The sequence below is a fragment of the Anoplolepis gracilipes genome, chromosome 1, assembly GCF_047496725.1.
Source record: "Anoplolepis gracilipes chromosome 1, ASM4749672v1, whole genome shotgun sequence".
NCBI classification, from domain to species: Eukaryota; Metazoa; Arthropoda; class Insecta; order Hymenoptera; family Formicidae; genus Anoplolepis; species Anoplolepis gracilipes.
The window spans coordinates 18,961,819-18,979,150 of NC_132970.1; the positions used below are offsets into that span (position 1 = coordinate 18,961,819).

A 17,332-nucleotide genomic window follows, 5' to 3' on the forward strand; every position below is an offset into this window, starting at 1 on the left:
CTTCCTAATTTCTCATGCTTACCATCATTATTATGTTTGTAGCCAGATATGATGAGTTTACTATTAATTGGAAGATAGAGTACACCGCCATAATTATTTGCTCGACGATACCTGGTGCGTCATCAGACACCCCTAATTTATGAGATAATTAATTAATGATTTTTTACATTATTATGTTTGTAGCCAGATATATGATGAGTTTATTATTAATTGGAAGATAGAGTATACTGCCATAATTATTTGCTCGACGATACCTGGTGCGTCATCAGACACTCCTAATTTACGAAATAATTAATTAATGATTTTTAAAAATTGTTGCATTATATGCAATATAAATTTATATGCATATAATGTAGTGTATCGTATGTTATAACATTTAATTTATATTATTACCTTCACTGAGACTCTGCATTTGTATGCTGTCGTCCTGATGACCATCCTGGACGATGATACTTCCGGTGGTGGAATCTTGAAGAAGTCCCGTCCTTCCGGATCCAAACCGCATCAACTGTATAGCGAAAAACATTCTTCTTTCTTGAATTTGTTTTTCAATATAATAATTATATTTTATTTTTATAAAATATACTATTTATATCATGTTTCTTTCTCTCTAAGCTATTACTATACTAACATTTTTCTAACGATCTATCATGCTAAGAATGGCAGGCTCGTGCAGAGTGTATATAACAGTATGCATTTACCTTCACCATTTTATTAATGTTTACTAAATCTTGTTAATAGTGGATGATCTTGTGTGTAAAAATTTTCGAGATTAATTCGCGCAAATGTACGCCGGATTTCACGATTATTTGCACAAATAAAATCTCAAACTGTTTCAACTATCTATGTCACATGCACAAGAAGAGTGAATTGTTAGTGAATACTTGATTAACCATGCGTATTCAATTGATATACGTACAGGCGTTCGCTCATCGATTGTTGGTAACGACGAATCTACGACCGGCTTCTAAAACAATGGCAAACTAAACATAGCAGCATCCAAACGGAAAAGGATTTTGCTCAGCATTAAACAACAACCCCACATCTGGAAGGCGATAGCAAATAAAAATACGGAAAGTATTTTAAAATAGGCAAAACAATTTTTTTACACAAAATCATTTTTCAGAAAAAATTGAGAGATAGAGAGAGAAAGAGAGAGAGAGAGAGAGAGAGAGAGAGAGAGAGAGATTATTGATAAGTGAAGCTGTGCGAGATTAATATCAATACCTTCTTAAATCAAAATCGTTTATAAGTCCAACATTGTTCGACGCATGTTTAATACAATTTTAAAAAATGTTAAAAAAGATTTATTATATATAATTAATAAGAAAAAAAAATGTGTGAAAGCATAAGAGAAATATTGTAACATAAAATCATGAAAAATAAGTAAAGGTATTATTGAAAAAATTAAAGATTTTGAATAAGTATAAATTTGTGAAGATGTTATAAAAAATTAAGACAATTGAAAAAATCCAAAAACATGCGTCACAGATATATTTAAAAGTTTGACAATGTTGAAAGTTTCTAGAAGTTAATGGCGTTTGTATAGAAATGGGCAAGTGAACAATTAGAGAATAGATTTGAAATAGAAAACTTTAACGATCTTAACATTCAAATACCGCATCAGCAAGATAAAATCTGAAATAAAATATAACTGACAAAGAGAAAAAATTGCACAAATACATATGTGGAAGCACCAATTGTACATATATCAAATTATGGCTCATGTGGGACGAATCCTTACGCGAGCCTTACGTCGCGCTGATTGCCATCTTTGGGAAGGTGTTCTGCGTCTGATGGACACGTGCCTGGGCAGTGCAGTGTCTAGACTCTCCAGTTTGTCACTTAACCGCTTCGTTTCCTTAGCCTGTAATGCCTCGTTAGTAGCAGCAAGATATTTTCAACAAAGTCTTTCACAAAAAATAATCGATAAGATCGCCAAAATTATATCAAATTTAGAAATTTTCAAAAAAAAAATTTTTTTCAAATAATAAATTATTTTTTCTATAATTTGAGTTATACTTTTATCTTTTTTTTTAATACAGAAACATAATCATTAACTTATTATTACTGTAATTTGATGAATTTTAACTTAAGGTTAAACTTATAGTAATAATAAGTTTGATATTATATTTATCTGTGATCGTAAAAATATTATTACAAATACATTGACCCGTATTCTGAGCTCACATTATCGCTAAATGTATCTCTAAATGTATACAAACACTTGTATAAAAATACATTTAGAGGCCCATTTAACGATAAACGTAAGCTCAGAATACGAGCCATCATTTTCGTAATTTTGCGAATAAAAGCAGATATAAATGGATCTATATTTGGCGAGTTTGTAATTAGTAAATTCTCAGTTATATTTGAGTTAGTTTCACAAGTTTTGTTAGGTGATCAGCTGTTATTAGCGGTGCTAATGTAAATTATTCCTTAACCACAAGTAGGTTAATATTATGTTATACGCAATAGACAGATAGCTTGGACTAGTAAAGACATTTACTTTTAAAGTATACCCAAATTTCTAAGGAAACAATATAAAGAGCAAATCGCAGTTATGATATATTATTTCTAATAAAAAATTTAATATATTGTATAAAGAGATATTTAATCGTATTGCTATTCTAACTAAAAGTTCCATTAATCACAACACTAAATTTTTGATTGATCTAGACTAATACTGTAGTCTTACCTACAAAGTTATATATTTGAATCTATAAATATTTCTTTTTAAAATAAAAACAAAAAACTGAGTACATTAATTTAAATAATTTTAATGTAATTAGCATTAAAAGAACAATTTCGCACTAAAAGCTCTAAATAACAAAAAATTCATTAAGGATATTGCAAACTCTAATATTATTTAGTAGTATGATTATTATATACGCTATATTCTAATCTTTCCTCTGATTAATAACACCAATTTAGAAGAAATAATTATTTTTTACAATATCATAATTCCGATAAAATAGAAAAATAGCTAAACTCACCGGTTTTTTACTAAGAAACTGCGATTGCAGGGCGAGGACGTAATACAGCCAGAAGAGTCTCAAAGCGTATCCATAAATCAACCAATCGGCATCATCTGTATACTCCACATCTCTTGGATCGGTGCAGTTGGTGTGATAAACTGCAGCTAGGGCCAGATAACGCGACCAAGCGCTAGATACGGGAATAATTTCCTGAGGCCATTGATTTTGATAGGCGAGCAACGTGACAATGTGAACGATCACGATAACCATGATAATCCTGCATATCACGGCAAATTTCTTTTGCAATTCTTTGTTGCAGGCCCAGCATGTTGCGGCACCGAGAAACACCAGGAAGTAGAAAGCCGCCTCTATCGATGGTTTCAAGGCCGCGACGCAGCATAATGACGCCAGAACGACGTAGGTACCGATACCTCCCAGGAAGTTGATTATCTGAATCATGGAAGTGCGTAGGCGTAAGTTATCTTCGGTTAGATATCGATTTTTTTTTTCGCGGAATACAACGTCGAGAGTGCAGCACCGGTTTAGTAATTTTGATTGAAAAATTCCGATGACACAAATATATATGACATTTTACATTAATTACTAATTAAGAAATTCTTTTTACATTAAACATCTTTTTTTAAACACAAAAATATGATTACCTTTGTAGTGCTATCTTCCGTTTTTTTCTGCTTATTTTCTTGACGAGAAGGCTCAACTTCCTCATCGTTAATACGTTTTTGTGTAAGAAAACGACATATAAAATATATGGCAAATACGGTGGGTAAGACTAAGAATTCCGGTGTTAACCAGTAAAATACTTCCCATACAGATGCGCTATCTAATCTGACAAAGCCTATGTGTCTGAAAAGCTTTTCTAAAAATTCACCTGAAAGTGCAGAATTTGCTTGTAATAATTTAAATTAAAAAAGATATTATGTGTTTTTTTTTTTTTAATTTTACGTAATACTTAAGTAAAAAATTATATATGTATATATGTATTTCTTTATTCAAAAAACCTATAGATTTATTGTTTAAACTTTTGTAAAGATAACATAATATATTTTTATGTCAGAGTGTTGCTTACAATTTTCCAGGAAGTATCCGTAGGGTGGTAACGACAGAAGAACAATGTGAAAAGTGATCTGAGATATGGCTATAATAAAGGCTAAGCAGATGCAAATTTTCAGATATATTCCTGTGTGACCTGCCATAGTTCTGTGCGTTGGTATTGGAACCATCGGAGAATACAGCATCAATGCCAGATAGATCATTGACAGCCCCACTGGTCGCCATATTGTACCTATAAAATTAATTGAAATCCACTTCTATAAATTTGCATTCCCATTTTTAGAACAGAATAATATTTAATTATTAGATATAATTAATAGAATTTTAATAGAAAATAGATATAATTAATATAGAAATAAATATAATTAATAGAATCTTTGATATCACACATGCATGCAATTTAAATTTTTTTTTTTCTAAAAAATATTCTAAAGTTCCTGAACAAGATTAAAAGAGTTTCTAAAAAATATAAATTTGAAGGTGTAGAGTGCCAACTTCACATTTTTGTTATATAAAAAAAAGAGAAAGAAGATTGGAAATAACTTTTTTTATTTCAATCAAAATAATAGAAATATTTACAAGTTTTTTTGTCAGAACTTGTACTATTTTATTTTAATTATAAAATGAAATAGTTTATACTTTTGCTTTTAGAATTTCATAGAATTTCATAGAACTTTATAGAACTTTACAGACCTTTCCTCCACGATGAGATATATAACAGCACATAAAAAGTACATACAGCTGTTGATATGATTGTTCCTACATTTGTGAAAAGGTCATTTACGATGAGATGGGAATTTTACTCGACACATAGTCAACAACGATTGCCCGCTATCCTTTACAGAAATTTATCACTAGTGAGTTAGTGATTAATTATTTATTTTGAATATTTAAATTACTAATGTATAGTAATTTCTAGTGATTCAATTACTGAGTGATCACAAGCATTTCAGTATTGAAGATTTCAGTAATTAAATACTGCCTTAATATTTAATATTAATATAAAAATATTGAGGTCTAAATCTGCATCAGTGATAAAATATTTATGCAAAGTACTGCTAAATAAGAATTCAGTTACTGAGATAAAATACTGGCATTAATATTTTAATATTTTAAGATTCAAAGTTAAGTACTTGGAGTTATCGTTTATTCGTTTACTGCTTTATGAGATGCGCTATTCATATTCAAGTGTTTGTTACGAGTAACTATAAAGATGCAGCTAATAAGATTGTAAATAATAACTATTTCTATTAGTTTAATTTCTTCAGAGGAATATTGAACTGATTTTTAGAAAATCAGACAGAGAAATATCCGAGTAGTATTTATCAATAATTCTCAGTATTTCATTAATTTCAATAATTTTAGTAACTACTTCTATCAGTGCTTGGATTAAGTAGTAGAAAAAAATTATTGAAATTACTACCAGTATTTAATTACTGTTTTTTTTTCAATAATTTTTGCAGTATTAAATTTCCAAGCGTAAAAAGTAATATTTCTAACTCTCCGACAAAATCTTTTATTTTTATTAATCTACATGTTTTTTTTATTTAAGAAATTAGGTGCAATATTTGATACATATATTTAACTTGATAAAATCAGTTTTTTAAATAAATATATTTCTCTGGCATAGATATTGTATTGATAATAATTAATAATTGATTTAATGAGCACCCAGTATATAAGTATGGCAAACACATATGTGCGATAATTAATGTCAATCATAGTGGGGAGTTTAGTCTGCCGATGATAATTACTTTTGCATCACGGAGCAAATGTTTCACAAGTGTGAGTTCATCCATTAGATTAGATATTTTATAATATGCGAGAATTTCGATTGTTTGAATTATTCCAAATATTTTTATGAATATCGTATCATTTTCAGTCGCCTTTAGCAATTTACTCATTCTATTCGTAGCTCATGTTAAATTTGTCCGACACACCTAAATAACGACATTGTGTGGTTGCCAAGAGAAGTTCACAAACTTCCACACAAAATTCTACTAATTATTGCAACAATCGCTATTGTGATTTATTTCTTTAAATCAATATTTTTTTATTATATATTTATTATATATTATTTATATATTTTTTGATTATATATTACATATTATATATTTATCAATATACATACATTGTGATGTATATGTAGAGAGCTGCAGACTCCTTTTTATAATAATAATTTACAATAATTATTCTTGTGTGTTTAATATTGTATTTTTAAGAAATTATTTATTAGTTCTAATATAAAAATATTGATATATTATTATCTGTTCTTGAACTAGTTACACATATGAAATAACTAATATTAAGAATAGACTAAATATTAATTGTCTTTTTCATCTTATATAATAATATTAAGAAATTTAGTTTAATTGCCAAAAATATAATATAAGGCAATATAATCTTTAACTTACAACAGTTCGTACGTGTAGCATTTATAATGATCACAGCAAGGACGTTAAAATCGTTATAGGCTCTTCCTATCATATAATTTTTATATTCGGTTGAATGAGGTCAAAGGTTTATATAAGGCTAAGTTTTTTTTTTTTCACAACACGAAACCGACTCCAGAAATAAGACTACAAGCACGAAATTTTCGTTAATGATCTTTGAATATTTTATAAAACACAAAGCCAGCCATGGTTAATTATTATGAAGGTTATAATCTAATATTGCGTGCACACATAATTTTTTTACATTATATGTAAAAAAGTCTTTTAATTAGTTTTTTGCATTATTTCGATAATATTGTTAAACATTTTTAAATTTAATTAAGCATACAATCCAACTATAAACTTAAAACAATGAATAAATTACAACATATTATTTTTGTAATTTACTATAAATTGTCATATTATTTAGATTTTGTTATTTTTATTTCTTACATTCTTATGTAAGGTAATCAAGAGATTATGAGGTACGCAATATCACAATGATAACGGCGTGTTTATATTAAACAATTTTATTTTGATAAACTTCAAATTGGAGAGTATAAATATTGTATTTTTGATGAAAGAACACTTATTATTAGAGCTTCTTTCGTACACTTGTGATTCGATATACGCTCTACAGTCGAATGTTTGTTTTGACAAAATTAGTAAATCTTGCCCTCGTCTGATACGGATACACGAGTTCAAACGTTAGCTCCTAATTTTAGAATACTCTTCAAGCCGCTAGACATATATTTATGATGTTAATGTGGAACAATGTGGAAGTATATTTTCGTTTTATGTTTTTCCACATATTTTATATTTTACATAAAAGTGTATTTTGATTATATCACTAAATATAGTTACAATAATTAAACATTAATTATAAAAAATCTATTTATACAAATTAATAATAACTAAATTTTTTAGATATTTAAAAAATATAATTTAAATTAATATAAATTAATGTTATATTGATTAACAAACTATTTAATTAATTATTTATTAATTATTTAATGATTTAACTTATAAAAATTTTGCAGATTTTTCGTATAATTTTTCGTTTTTTTTTTTTTTTTTTTTGGGAAGGTAAAGTAATTAATGAGATTCTTAGTATTTCAAACTTTTTTGTAACGGAAATTGTAAACAGAAATAATGGAATATAGGGTACAGAAAAACTCGTTAACGATATCAACTATTGTGAATGATTAAACAGGTATCAAATGATAAGACATTGATAAATATTTACAATATTACTCTGTAACTAACAATATAAACAAATTAATATAAATTGGTAATCTATTTTACAAGATTTATTTTTTAAAGTATATTATCTTAATTTATATTTTATAATTTATTTCTTTTCTTTAATTATTTATATATATTTATATATATGTACGATAAATGCGTGTTAAATATAACTAAAATCAGAATTTATTTTATATTTTTTAAGTACACACATACATCTCCGATTAATCTGTTCTTTATATCTCCATTTTTAATTATTAAAAAAAATAAAGTTATCAAATCTAATTAAAATAAAAAAAATATTTTTAAATATAAACATTTATTAAACATTATTAAATTCATAGATATTAAAATATAGGAAAAGTAAAAAATAGAATAAAAAGTATAGAGGATATATATAATACACACGCAATCATCAGAGGAAGTTACATATGATGGAATGTACAATATTTTATTTGCTATTACGTAAATATTAATTAGCATATTATGAATATGATTATGCGAGATGTAGGTAATCTATTCAAGTCGAATTCCTCGATTCTTATTTGTTACGAAGCATGATGTACCGCATTTTATGTTTTCTTCGTTTTACTAGTTGTTAATTATATGTATATGTTTATTAGTTAATTATAGTTAATTATAGATAATTATAAATAAAGGTATAAATCCATCCAGAAATGATGATTGTTATAGGTATGATATCATCGATTGTATTTATTATCATTACATTTCAAAAAACCTTTTCGTATGTGAAAAGACTGCGACTTCTATATTAGTGAATACTTTCACTTTATATCAATTGTATATGTTTTATAGTAAGTTCTTCCCAATAAACGTATAGTTACTATAGTAAAAAAATATTTATTTTTTTTATATTAAAAAAATTGTTTATTGTAAGCAATATCGAGTAATAATAAACCAAATAATAAAATATTATGTCATATTTATGAGATATCAACACAAGGTCAATGAGTAATAAAATTGATATATGTAAAACATATGTGTAAAAACTAATATTTGTGGAAAAAAGACTAAATAAAATTAAATATTTTTATTGCTTACATTATTTATTTTTTCTTATTAAATAATTAGGATGGTATCGTAGTGTAAGTTTATCGTATTGTATATTTGACCAAAGGTGTTGAGAAACATATTTAATTACAAAGATTAACAATAACATTAATTGAGATAGTGCAAATAAATACGCAGAAAAAATAACAACTTGCGAAATAATGTAAACTCACGTGGAAAAACATTTTGTGCTATTATTTTTGTCTATTTTGTTTATTACAATATTTTTCAAGTTATGGATACGCGTAATTATTCATCGTCTGCAAGATAGGAGAATGAAAAATAGACTAGAAAAAAGGAGTTATGTGAATGGGACTCACATCCGGCTAAGGTGACTGGTAGAATGACCCTGAGAAGGGCCACGTTCAGCCAGTACTTCGTCATGCCTCGAACTGTCTGGATGGTCTTTCACTCTGAAACAAAGAAGTAAGAGACGGATGAGCGGCAGGAAACTTGTGCGAGAACACATTTAAAAAGCATTTTTGAAAATCTTCGGTAATTTTACGACTAAACTCTTCGGAATTGATAAAACTATACCGCCGTCTTTAAATTTTGCCGAGATACGCAATGCCGATGTTTCTCTCTTCGCTTTACGATCGCGCTGTTCTTTTCAGATCTGAAATCTTTTTCCTAAACCGGTTTTTCATCGTTACGTTTCACGTTCGTTGACATGGCCAGATGGTCGTATTATGAGCTCTCGCGTAATTTCATTGTTTAGCTACAATACAAGCTGAATTGTTATGAATATTCAAAGTTACTCAAGATTATTTTTCTGCAACATAAATAGTTTTATATGACAATAATCGTTAATTCTTTTCTACAGTTTTCTGATATATAAATATAATAGTTTAAGATTACTTTAATATTCATAACAATTACACATGTGTTTTTGACAGCTGCGTGCATAATGATTTGTGATTAGGCTGTGGGGACGAGTAGCGGCTGAAAGTTCCCGAAATGGCTTACCATTTAAGTTAATTCTAAGAACAGGAGCAAGTATGTTTTCGGTCGTGAGAGGATTCAGCAAAAAGAGGCGCGCCCACATTAATTACAGGGTAGAACACAATTACATAGAGACGACATTGCTGAGAGGTGCGCCGGTTACGCTTTTATCGTATAAAGATGTGAGCACAAATGATGTATGCGATGGGAAGAGGGAAAAACATGACATTGCGTGACGATATTATTCACTATGAGCGATATTAATCAATTTTGTTGAATAATTCTATGCTCGACAGCTGCTTTCACGGTGTTATGTATGCATAAATAAGAAAAAAGTAATATGAGGAGACAAAGGACGAATGCGTTAATTAAGATTAACGTTAATTGCTTTCTTTAATTGTAATGTTTGATTTGATTTCTTTGCACGCAATTTGTAAAAAAAAGTAATATAAAATTAATAACAAAAAATTATGATTAATTTATCATGAAACTTAGAGTGATTTTTTGATAAAATTGAGAAAATATATTATCGAATGTCAGATAATCCGTGTCTCTAATGGCTTTACTTATTGAACTGCCTGTGGAAGACAGAATGGGTGCAGCACGTCCCCCCTGTGATAAATAATATCTAGATTGACATTGACATATATACTTTAGTATGATTCACATGTAGATATAATTACTTCCTTATCAAGATATTTTTAAGCTATTATTGATAACGTTATTTTTTTTTAGATTTTTCAGTATGTAACTTTTAACAACTTACATAATTCAAAATCAGTTGTGTTAGCAACAACATGTGTAACGCGTACACGCGAATGCCTACACGTCGGTCACGCATGTGTCATATGTGCCGTATTTTAATTAACTACTTAACTTCATTGTTTGTTTAAATTGTTAATGTCTAAAGTCTTTTCAAATGCAATTCAAATGTATAGAGATATGTGTTGAAATTTTACGAACAGTATTCTTATTTATTAATAAAACGTTTAGAAGATTTTGTAATTAATAATTTGCTGGAATTAATAATTTGCTGGAATTAATAATTTGCTGGAATTTCACATAATAAGAATTATTAAATTTTCTATTGTTTAGGCTTAATTAATGGATAAATTACTAAATAGGAAATGTGTTCTAATTGATTCAATAAGCAGATGGTGAACTATAATATAATATATGTATAATGTTATCTGGCTCAATCTATGATAGTAGCTGAGATCTATGATAGTAATTAATTATTACTTATGAATAATTACTTTTTTATTTGGCTGATGGTTCAAATATGATGTAATAATTTATTTAAATCTGGAAAGAACTGTTTTTAATTAATTTAGAGAATAAATATTCATTCAAATATGTTATATGTATAAAAAAAAATAAACAGTTCATTGTAATATTATTCCGTATTTTTTGTTTTTAATATTATTTTCTTAACATTTTTATTTCTCTCCTTATATACCTATTGTTACTACAATATTCAATCCAAACGTATGTAATTTTTCATATTAAATATATAAGGAGAAAAATAAAAATGTTACGTAGAGAAACAAAATGTGCATAGATTGCATGCCAAGTTGATGTATCATATTTTGTATGCAACTATGATATTTATATGCATCAATGTATCGCATATTATAACGAGGAAAATCAAAAGAATGCATATAACCTTGCTTAAGAAATAAATTGTATTGTGAAATCACACTGGATTTTATCATGTTTTTAATGAGCAATTCAGATAGACCACTTTGACGTTTAGAAATATTTTGTAAAATATTTTATTATTTTATTATTTAACAGTTATAACTTTTTCTTTTAAGTTAATTCGTGCTACATGACTATTTTCAATAATTTGAAAAATATATCAAATTAAAATTTTACTAAAAATATATTTAAAAAATGTGTTCTAGGAAACTTTGGCAAAACAGGCATTTATTGATTGTTAATAAAACAATATGGTTAAAGGCTAATAATGATTGATTCATTACATAATATAATTGCAACATGTATCGCAATCGTAAATTAAATAAAGTAGCCAGTAAATTGTAAAATTTTATCATCATTTTTATTTTATTTTTAAACAACAAGATATTTTATGATAATTTTTTATTTATTAATGATTAATTTGAGCAAAACAAAATGCTCGATTCGTTTCTATCATTGTTCGGAAAAATTATTTAGTAACAACAGAATTGCAAATAAATTGCTTTACTTTTCATGAGTTTCTTTATCTTATATGCAATAATTACATGTGTGCGTAGGAGGTCTTACATATTTAGTTGTGCGATATTTCCCATAGATATTACCAAAAGTGTATATATTTTCTAAACATTTCTTTAGTTTTAATCAATCACAAACAACCTTTCCATAACACACACACACGCACACGCACACACACGCACACACACACACACACATATATTTTTTTTTCACAAAAATAATTAAATTTGATGATGTAGATGGTTAAATGCAGTCTTGAATGCTTTTTGAATCATACTTATTTTTTTACTGACAATTGTTAGTATTTTTAAAATTGACAGAAAGTTATTTTTATATATTTTATGATTTATCTATAAGTTTTTGATTTATTCCTAATAAGAAACAAGTGTAAATATATAAAATATAAAATTACACTAATACGTGAAATACCATGAATCGTGAAGTTTTGAGAAAGAAGTTTTTCGTAAAAATTTTGTTTACAAAACTATTTCTATTTTATGAATAGATCTGAATCAGCATTGCACATCATAATACTTGTCAGTATTCACATGTATTCGGGACTGCTCATACTTCCGTTTACAATTTAAGTTAACGATGCCGACGCGATATCACAATTTTACATCTGCTTTATTGTTTTACTATTCATATCTCTGAATAAATTATTAGACAAATCTCACAATCTACATTTCTAATATCTCATAAATTGCTTTATTAAATTCAATTTGTTACTTCAAAACCAGTTTATAGTGAAAGAAATCTTGTTCATAAATATATAAAAAGGAAAATTTACAATAATAAATTATTGTATTTAATGCGACAACAAATTTATCATAAAATTTGTCAAGCCACTTTCTTTGATATATTATTAATTTATTATTCAAACAAAAATCTCTTCACGACTCAAACAGACTCGCAATATTTTCTTTTTCTTAAACACCTTTTTTTCGATATAGACCTACTTTATGACATTCAAAAGTCAACAAATACTAAAACAGCTTACATCATTTCATTCGAAACATTCCAAAGACTTTCAACGTCAGCATTTCGCATCCATATAAATCATTGTAGTATGTAAACAGGATGCGTACCTTATACGAGCACACTGATACACCGTTTCAAAGCATCCCCTTTCAAGGGTTTTCTCCCCTCTGTCCTTAGGTCGATCGAACTTCGAAGGGAGCAACATACGCTTCCCGCCACGTTTTCCAACCGTGGAAGCAACACACTGTCAATCACTATTTCACTGATACACCTTGTACAAAATGAACTTAATTACTATGGTTTCATGAATGACAGCTCTGGTATACACCCACGTGTCATCTACTACTACTCATCGGAGCATCGACCAACGGTCGATCCTCCGTTGCCTCTGATTTTAGCTGTTCACTGATGTTTGGTAACGTCTGGTTTGCCACTGACTAACTAACCATCTAGGCACCTAGCCAAGGCTAAGCCTGATACCCGCATTTTACTGCCGTACAACGGAGCCTAACGTGCATGCGCGGAATCTTTATGCGTCATCGACACTCTCGTACGCTAATGCGATTCTTTTTCCTTTTATTTAGCATGTCATCGTAGTTTAATTCAAAAATATTAATTTTTTTGCATTATTTAATGTATTTTTAATATGCATTATTAATGGACGAAATAAATCGTTATCATCATATGATTCGTTTTTTATATATTCTAAAATATAGCCTCTAATGCTATTACATATAATAGACAGATATAAAATCAGAACATAAAATATTATAAATTTATTGTATTATTTATGTATTATAAAACCAATTTCTTATAAGGTAATAAAGCAGTCCATGTCTACTATAATGTTGTGATCTTCACAGAGATGGCGTATAAGGTGGCTTATCTTATGTTGTTGAAGAAGCATACTTAAGCTACACTATATTGGCTATACATGTAACGTAATTTTAGTATAACAATTATATATAATTACATACATTATATGTACAATTACTTTGTACATAGTTTTTTATAAAAAACAAATATAAGATCTCTGGATAAAATAAGAGCATAAATCTATTATTTCAGTTTAAATCAGTCTTATGTTATATTAAGCTATTATCGCTTAAATATTCAGCTGTTTCATCATGTAATGGAATACTGCGAGTATTGAGAAGCTGAATCCCAATGGTACGCAAGTTGCTTTGATCCACGCCCATACACTGCAAGTATCCATTTTAATATCGCATTAATGAATCGTAAATTTAAAACGCTGCATCACTAAAAAAATTATTTGTCTAGTTAAATAAAAACGTAATACACCTTAAAAGTTGAAGAATATATTTTTAAATATACAGCTATAGTGCGTAAGCGTATTGCAATTTCAATGTCTACTTTGATGTTTGTATCTACTTACAATCAGTCTTTTTTGTTCACAAAACAATTAAAAATATAAATTAATTAAACATCACGGAAAATATAACTGCCTGCAGAAAAAGCGTATCAAATATAATCAAGCTTATACATGAGATTACTCAACTAATTAATCATTGTATAATTATGATCTACAAGGTTATTATGCAAACATTACTAGCGTATAGTCTGTAATTAAACATGGGTTTGTAATAAGTAAATATAATAGAACATAAAAAGGGTATAAGAGAATAATAATATTGCTTGGAAAATGTTCGATTACTCGTAAGGAGTGTCTGATGATGTATAAAAATAAGTTTCTGTTGGAAGGGTTCCACTGTCGTAAATTACTACAGGCACCAAAGGCACATCATCGCTATCCGTTTTTGTCTGCTCGATTTTGAAAACCACATCTTCGCCGCTGATCACCTACGACAAAAATGATTGAAAATGTCAGCAAAAACACGTTTTAACAAGAGAATATATTTGCAAATAATAATAAGATAAAATAATAAATTATTAAAAAAATTATTCTTAAAATCCTTTTTATAGATAAAACAAATTTTATTAAAAATATTATAATTGCATCCCTTTTATTTCTACCTTTCCAAACACTGTGTGGTGATCATCTAGCCAAGGTGTTGCTATAGTGGTGATGAAAAACTGACAGCCATTGGTGTTCTTTCCAGCATTCGCCATGCTGACAAACAACGGTCCGCTATGCTTCACCTCAAAGGTCTCATCATCAAAATATTTGCCGTAAATACTGATGGAGCCAGTACCGTCGCCGTTTTCGACGTCGCCACCTATAATATACATGATTACAAACGCGATGATAATTTATATGCAACATTTAGGAAATTTTTTTTATAATCACAGATACACAGGAATGTGCAACCTTGTATCATAAACTTCTTTATCACGCGATGAAATTTGGTCCCCATATACTTTTTTCCAGCTGTGCCGGTGGTAGCAAGAGTGATAAAGTTTTTTACCGTTTTCGGCGCGATATCGCCGAATAAGCCAATAATAATTCTTCCAACTGGATGGTTGTCAATCGTAATATCGAAGTAAACTTCATTGGTGACTTTAAATGTTTCTGCCTGAAACAAAATTAAATTTTTTTTTTTAATTGTCATGTCTTTTATGCAGATGATACACAACAATTAAGTTACTTTGCTGAAAGAAAAAAAAGGCGTCAATGATAAGCTTGAAAAAATAAATTGACTTAGTGAATAATTCAATGAGCGGAAAATAATTAAAACTATAATAGAAATGATGCAGAATAAAGAAAATTAATTAATTTATATAACACATAAGATCTACAGTAAGTTTAAATTTGTAAACATTCGAAGAATTTAGAAGAATCGCTTGTGTGCTTTGTATGCTTACACACATATACTCGTCTACCAAAGCGTAACGATCAAGGAAACCTTATAATATATAAAAGCAATACGTTTGACCTATTATACTGTTTATTTCTAAATATGTGTATTTCTCAGGCATTAGATCAAATAAATATTTTGTCATAAAATAGTGTTTAAATTTCATTATTTATATATCAATGCAAACTATTTCTTTATTACTAAAATTTATTTATAAAATACTTTTTTAAAATTAACATTTAATGTGTGCAATAAAAATGCAATTAAACAAATTTCGCAATTAATTGAATTATTTTCAGTACTGGGTTTTTTATTTTATAAAAATACATGCAAGATATAAAGAAGTGTCAATATTAAAACATCTTAGTCGATACTTTTAGTTGTAATTTGACTTAAAATATATAATTAAAGAACTAATATAATAAACGATAATAAAAGAATAATGTAATAAATGATTAGTTTTGTATTGTGTCTCAAGAGTTAAGATCACGTATTAACGGTATCCAAAATATGCAGTTACGATTGAAAAAATATAATAAAATTGTTTTAAGAGCACACACAGCAAACGGTACCTTGATGGTCAAGGCAGCAGTTACGAGGATAACGATCATCAACAGGCACTTCATGATTTTATGATTTCGTCCCAAATCTGTACTGTCCCGAAATGATATGGACGTAGCGCGGCACGGTTTCTTTTATTAATCGACCTCTATGGTGCGGTGTATTAACCCGCGATTACAGCTGAGACGCCCGAGAATGACATGCAGAAGCCGCGGGTCTGCCTGCGATTTGCGCCGTCGTCGACTTTAGCTACGTCGGTGTTCTAAATTAAATAAAGTGGCTGTGTATCAATGGGCTGATTGCGACGACGAATTGTAGCACCGTCCGTTTCGTCTACAGATGATTATTTAAAAAATTATTTAAAAAGAACATAAATAGGATATAACATAGAACTCTATAAATCATAGAAAAACTTAAAAAACTTAATAAAAATAAGATATTTAGATAAAATGTAATTATATAGATACATATAAGTGCATATATTGCATTACGTGTTTTTAATAAATTAATATTTTTATTTTGTCATAATTGTTTTATAATTTTATGAAGAGAAAAAAGTGAAGAAAAATTATAATTAAGTGTCGTAATAAGCACCATTATTGAAAAATTAATATACTATAATATGCATTAATTAATCGAAACTTTATTTCTATTAATTAAATAAATCATAGGAATACTTAAAAAAACCTAATAAAAATAAGATATATAGATAATGTGATTATATAGATACATCTATTGCATTACGTGTTTTAAATTAATTTTTTTTTATTTTGTCATAATTTTATGAAAAGAAAAAATGAAGAAAAATTATAATTAAGTGTCGTAACTATTAATGAAAAATGAATATAATATAATATAACTTAATTAATTAAAACTTAATTTTTATTAAATGATTGATGAACACTATAAATTGACATGATAGATTTATTGATTTATTAGAAATTAAACAAGATTTTTTTTATTTGAAGGTCAAAGATCTTTGACGCGCGATTAGCGGATCTTCGACAGTCTTCGGATTTTCAATCGAGCAGTCCCGTTATTCCCGATCACCGACCGT

General features: G+C 28.0%; 2 protein-coding genes across 16 annotated transcripts in view; both read right to left on the reverse strand.

Moving 5' to 3' along the window:
* The window catches only part of Piezo (piezo type mechanosensitive ion channel component), a 30,824-nt gene extending 17,422 nt beyond the window's left edge, over positions 1-13,402 (reverse strand). For 3 of the 14 annotated variants that reach the window (XM_072906624.1, XM_072906605.1, XM_072906578.1), the window contains exons 1-10: positions 13,045-13,401; positions 9,118-9,210; positions 4,066-4,281; positions 3,641-3,867; positions 2,997-3,428; positions 1,745-1,867; positions 920-967; positions 394-508; positions 255-275; positions 23-132 (exon numbers count right to left, since the gene is read on the reverse strand). In XM_072906624.1, the coding sequence (XP_072762725.1) occupies positions 23-132; positions 255-275; positions 394-508; positions 920-967; positions 1,745-1,867; positions 2,997-3,428; positions 3,641-3,867; positions 4,066-4,281; positions 9,118-9,181 (1,356 nt within the window). In that variant the 5' untranslated portion in view covers positions 9,182-9,210; positions 13,045-13,401. Of the gene's footprint in view, positions 1-22; positions 133-254; positions 276-393; positions 509-919; positions 968-1,744; positions 1,868-2,996; positions 3,429-3,640; positions 3,868-4,065; positions 4,282-9,117; positions 9,211-13,044 lie in introns of all 14 variants that reach the window. The other 11 variants (XM_072906642.1, XM_072906568.1, XM_072906534.1 and 8 more) reach the window with 10 other exon arrangements.
* Positions 13,403-13,767: 365 nt separating this feature from the next.
* On the reverse strand, positions 13,768-16,520 carry LOC140676312 (uncharacterized). 2 transcript variants are annotated; one of them, XM_072911244.1, is made up of 5 exons: positions 16,287-16,401; positions 15,228-15,432; positions 14,933-15,135; positions 14,613-14,758; positions 13,768-14,139 (listed from the first exon to the last, which is right to left on the reverse strand). In XM_072911244.1, exons 1-5 carry the CDS (start codon positions 16,338-16,340, stop codon positions 14,043-14,045), a joined length of 705 nt encoding a protein of 234 aa, XP_072767345.1. In that variant the 5' UTR covers positions 16,341-16,401; the 3' UTR covers positions 13,768-14,042. The 2 variants fall into 2 exon arrangements, with proteins under 2 accessions (XP_072767345.1, XP_072767337.1); XM_072911236.1 differs by lacking the exon at positions 13,768-14,139 and having other exon boundaries at positions 14,241-14,758; positions 16,275-16,520.
* Between the last annotated feature and the right edge of the window lie 812 nt (positions 16,521-17,332).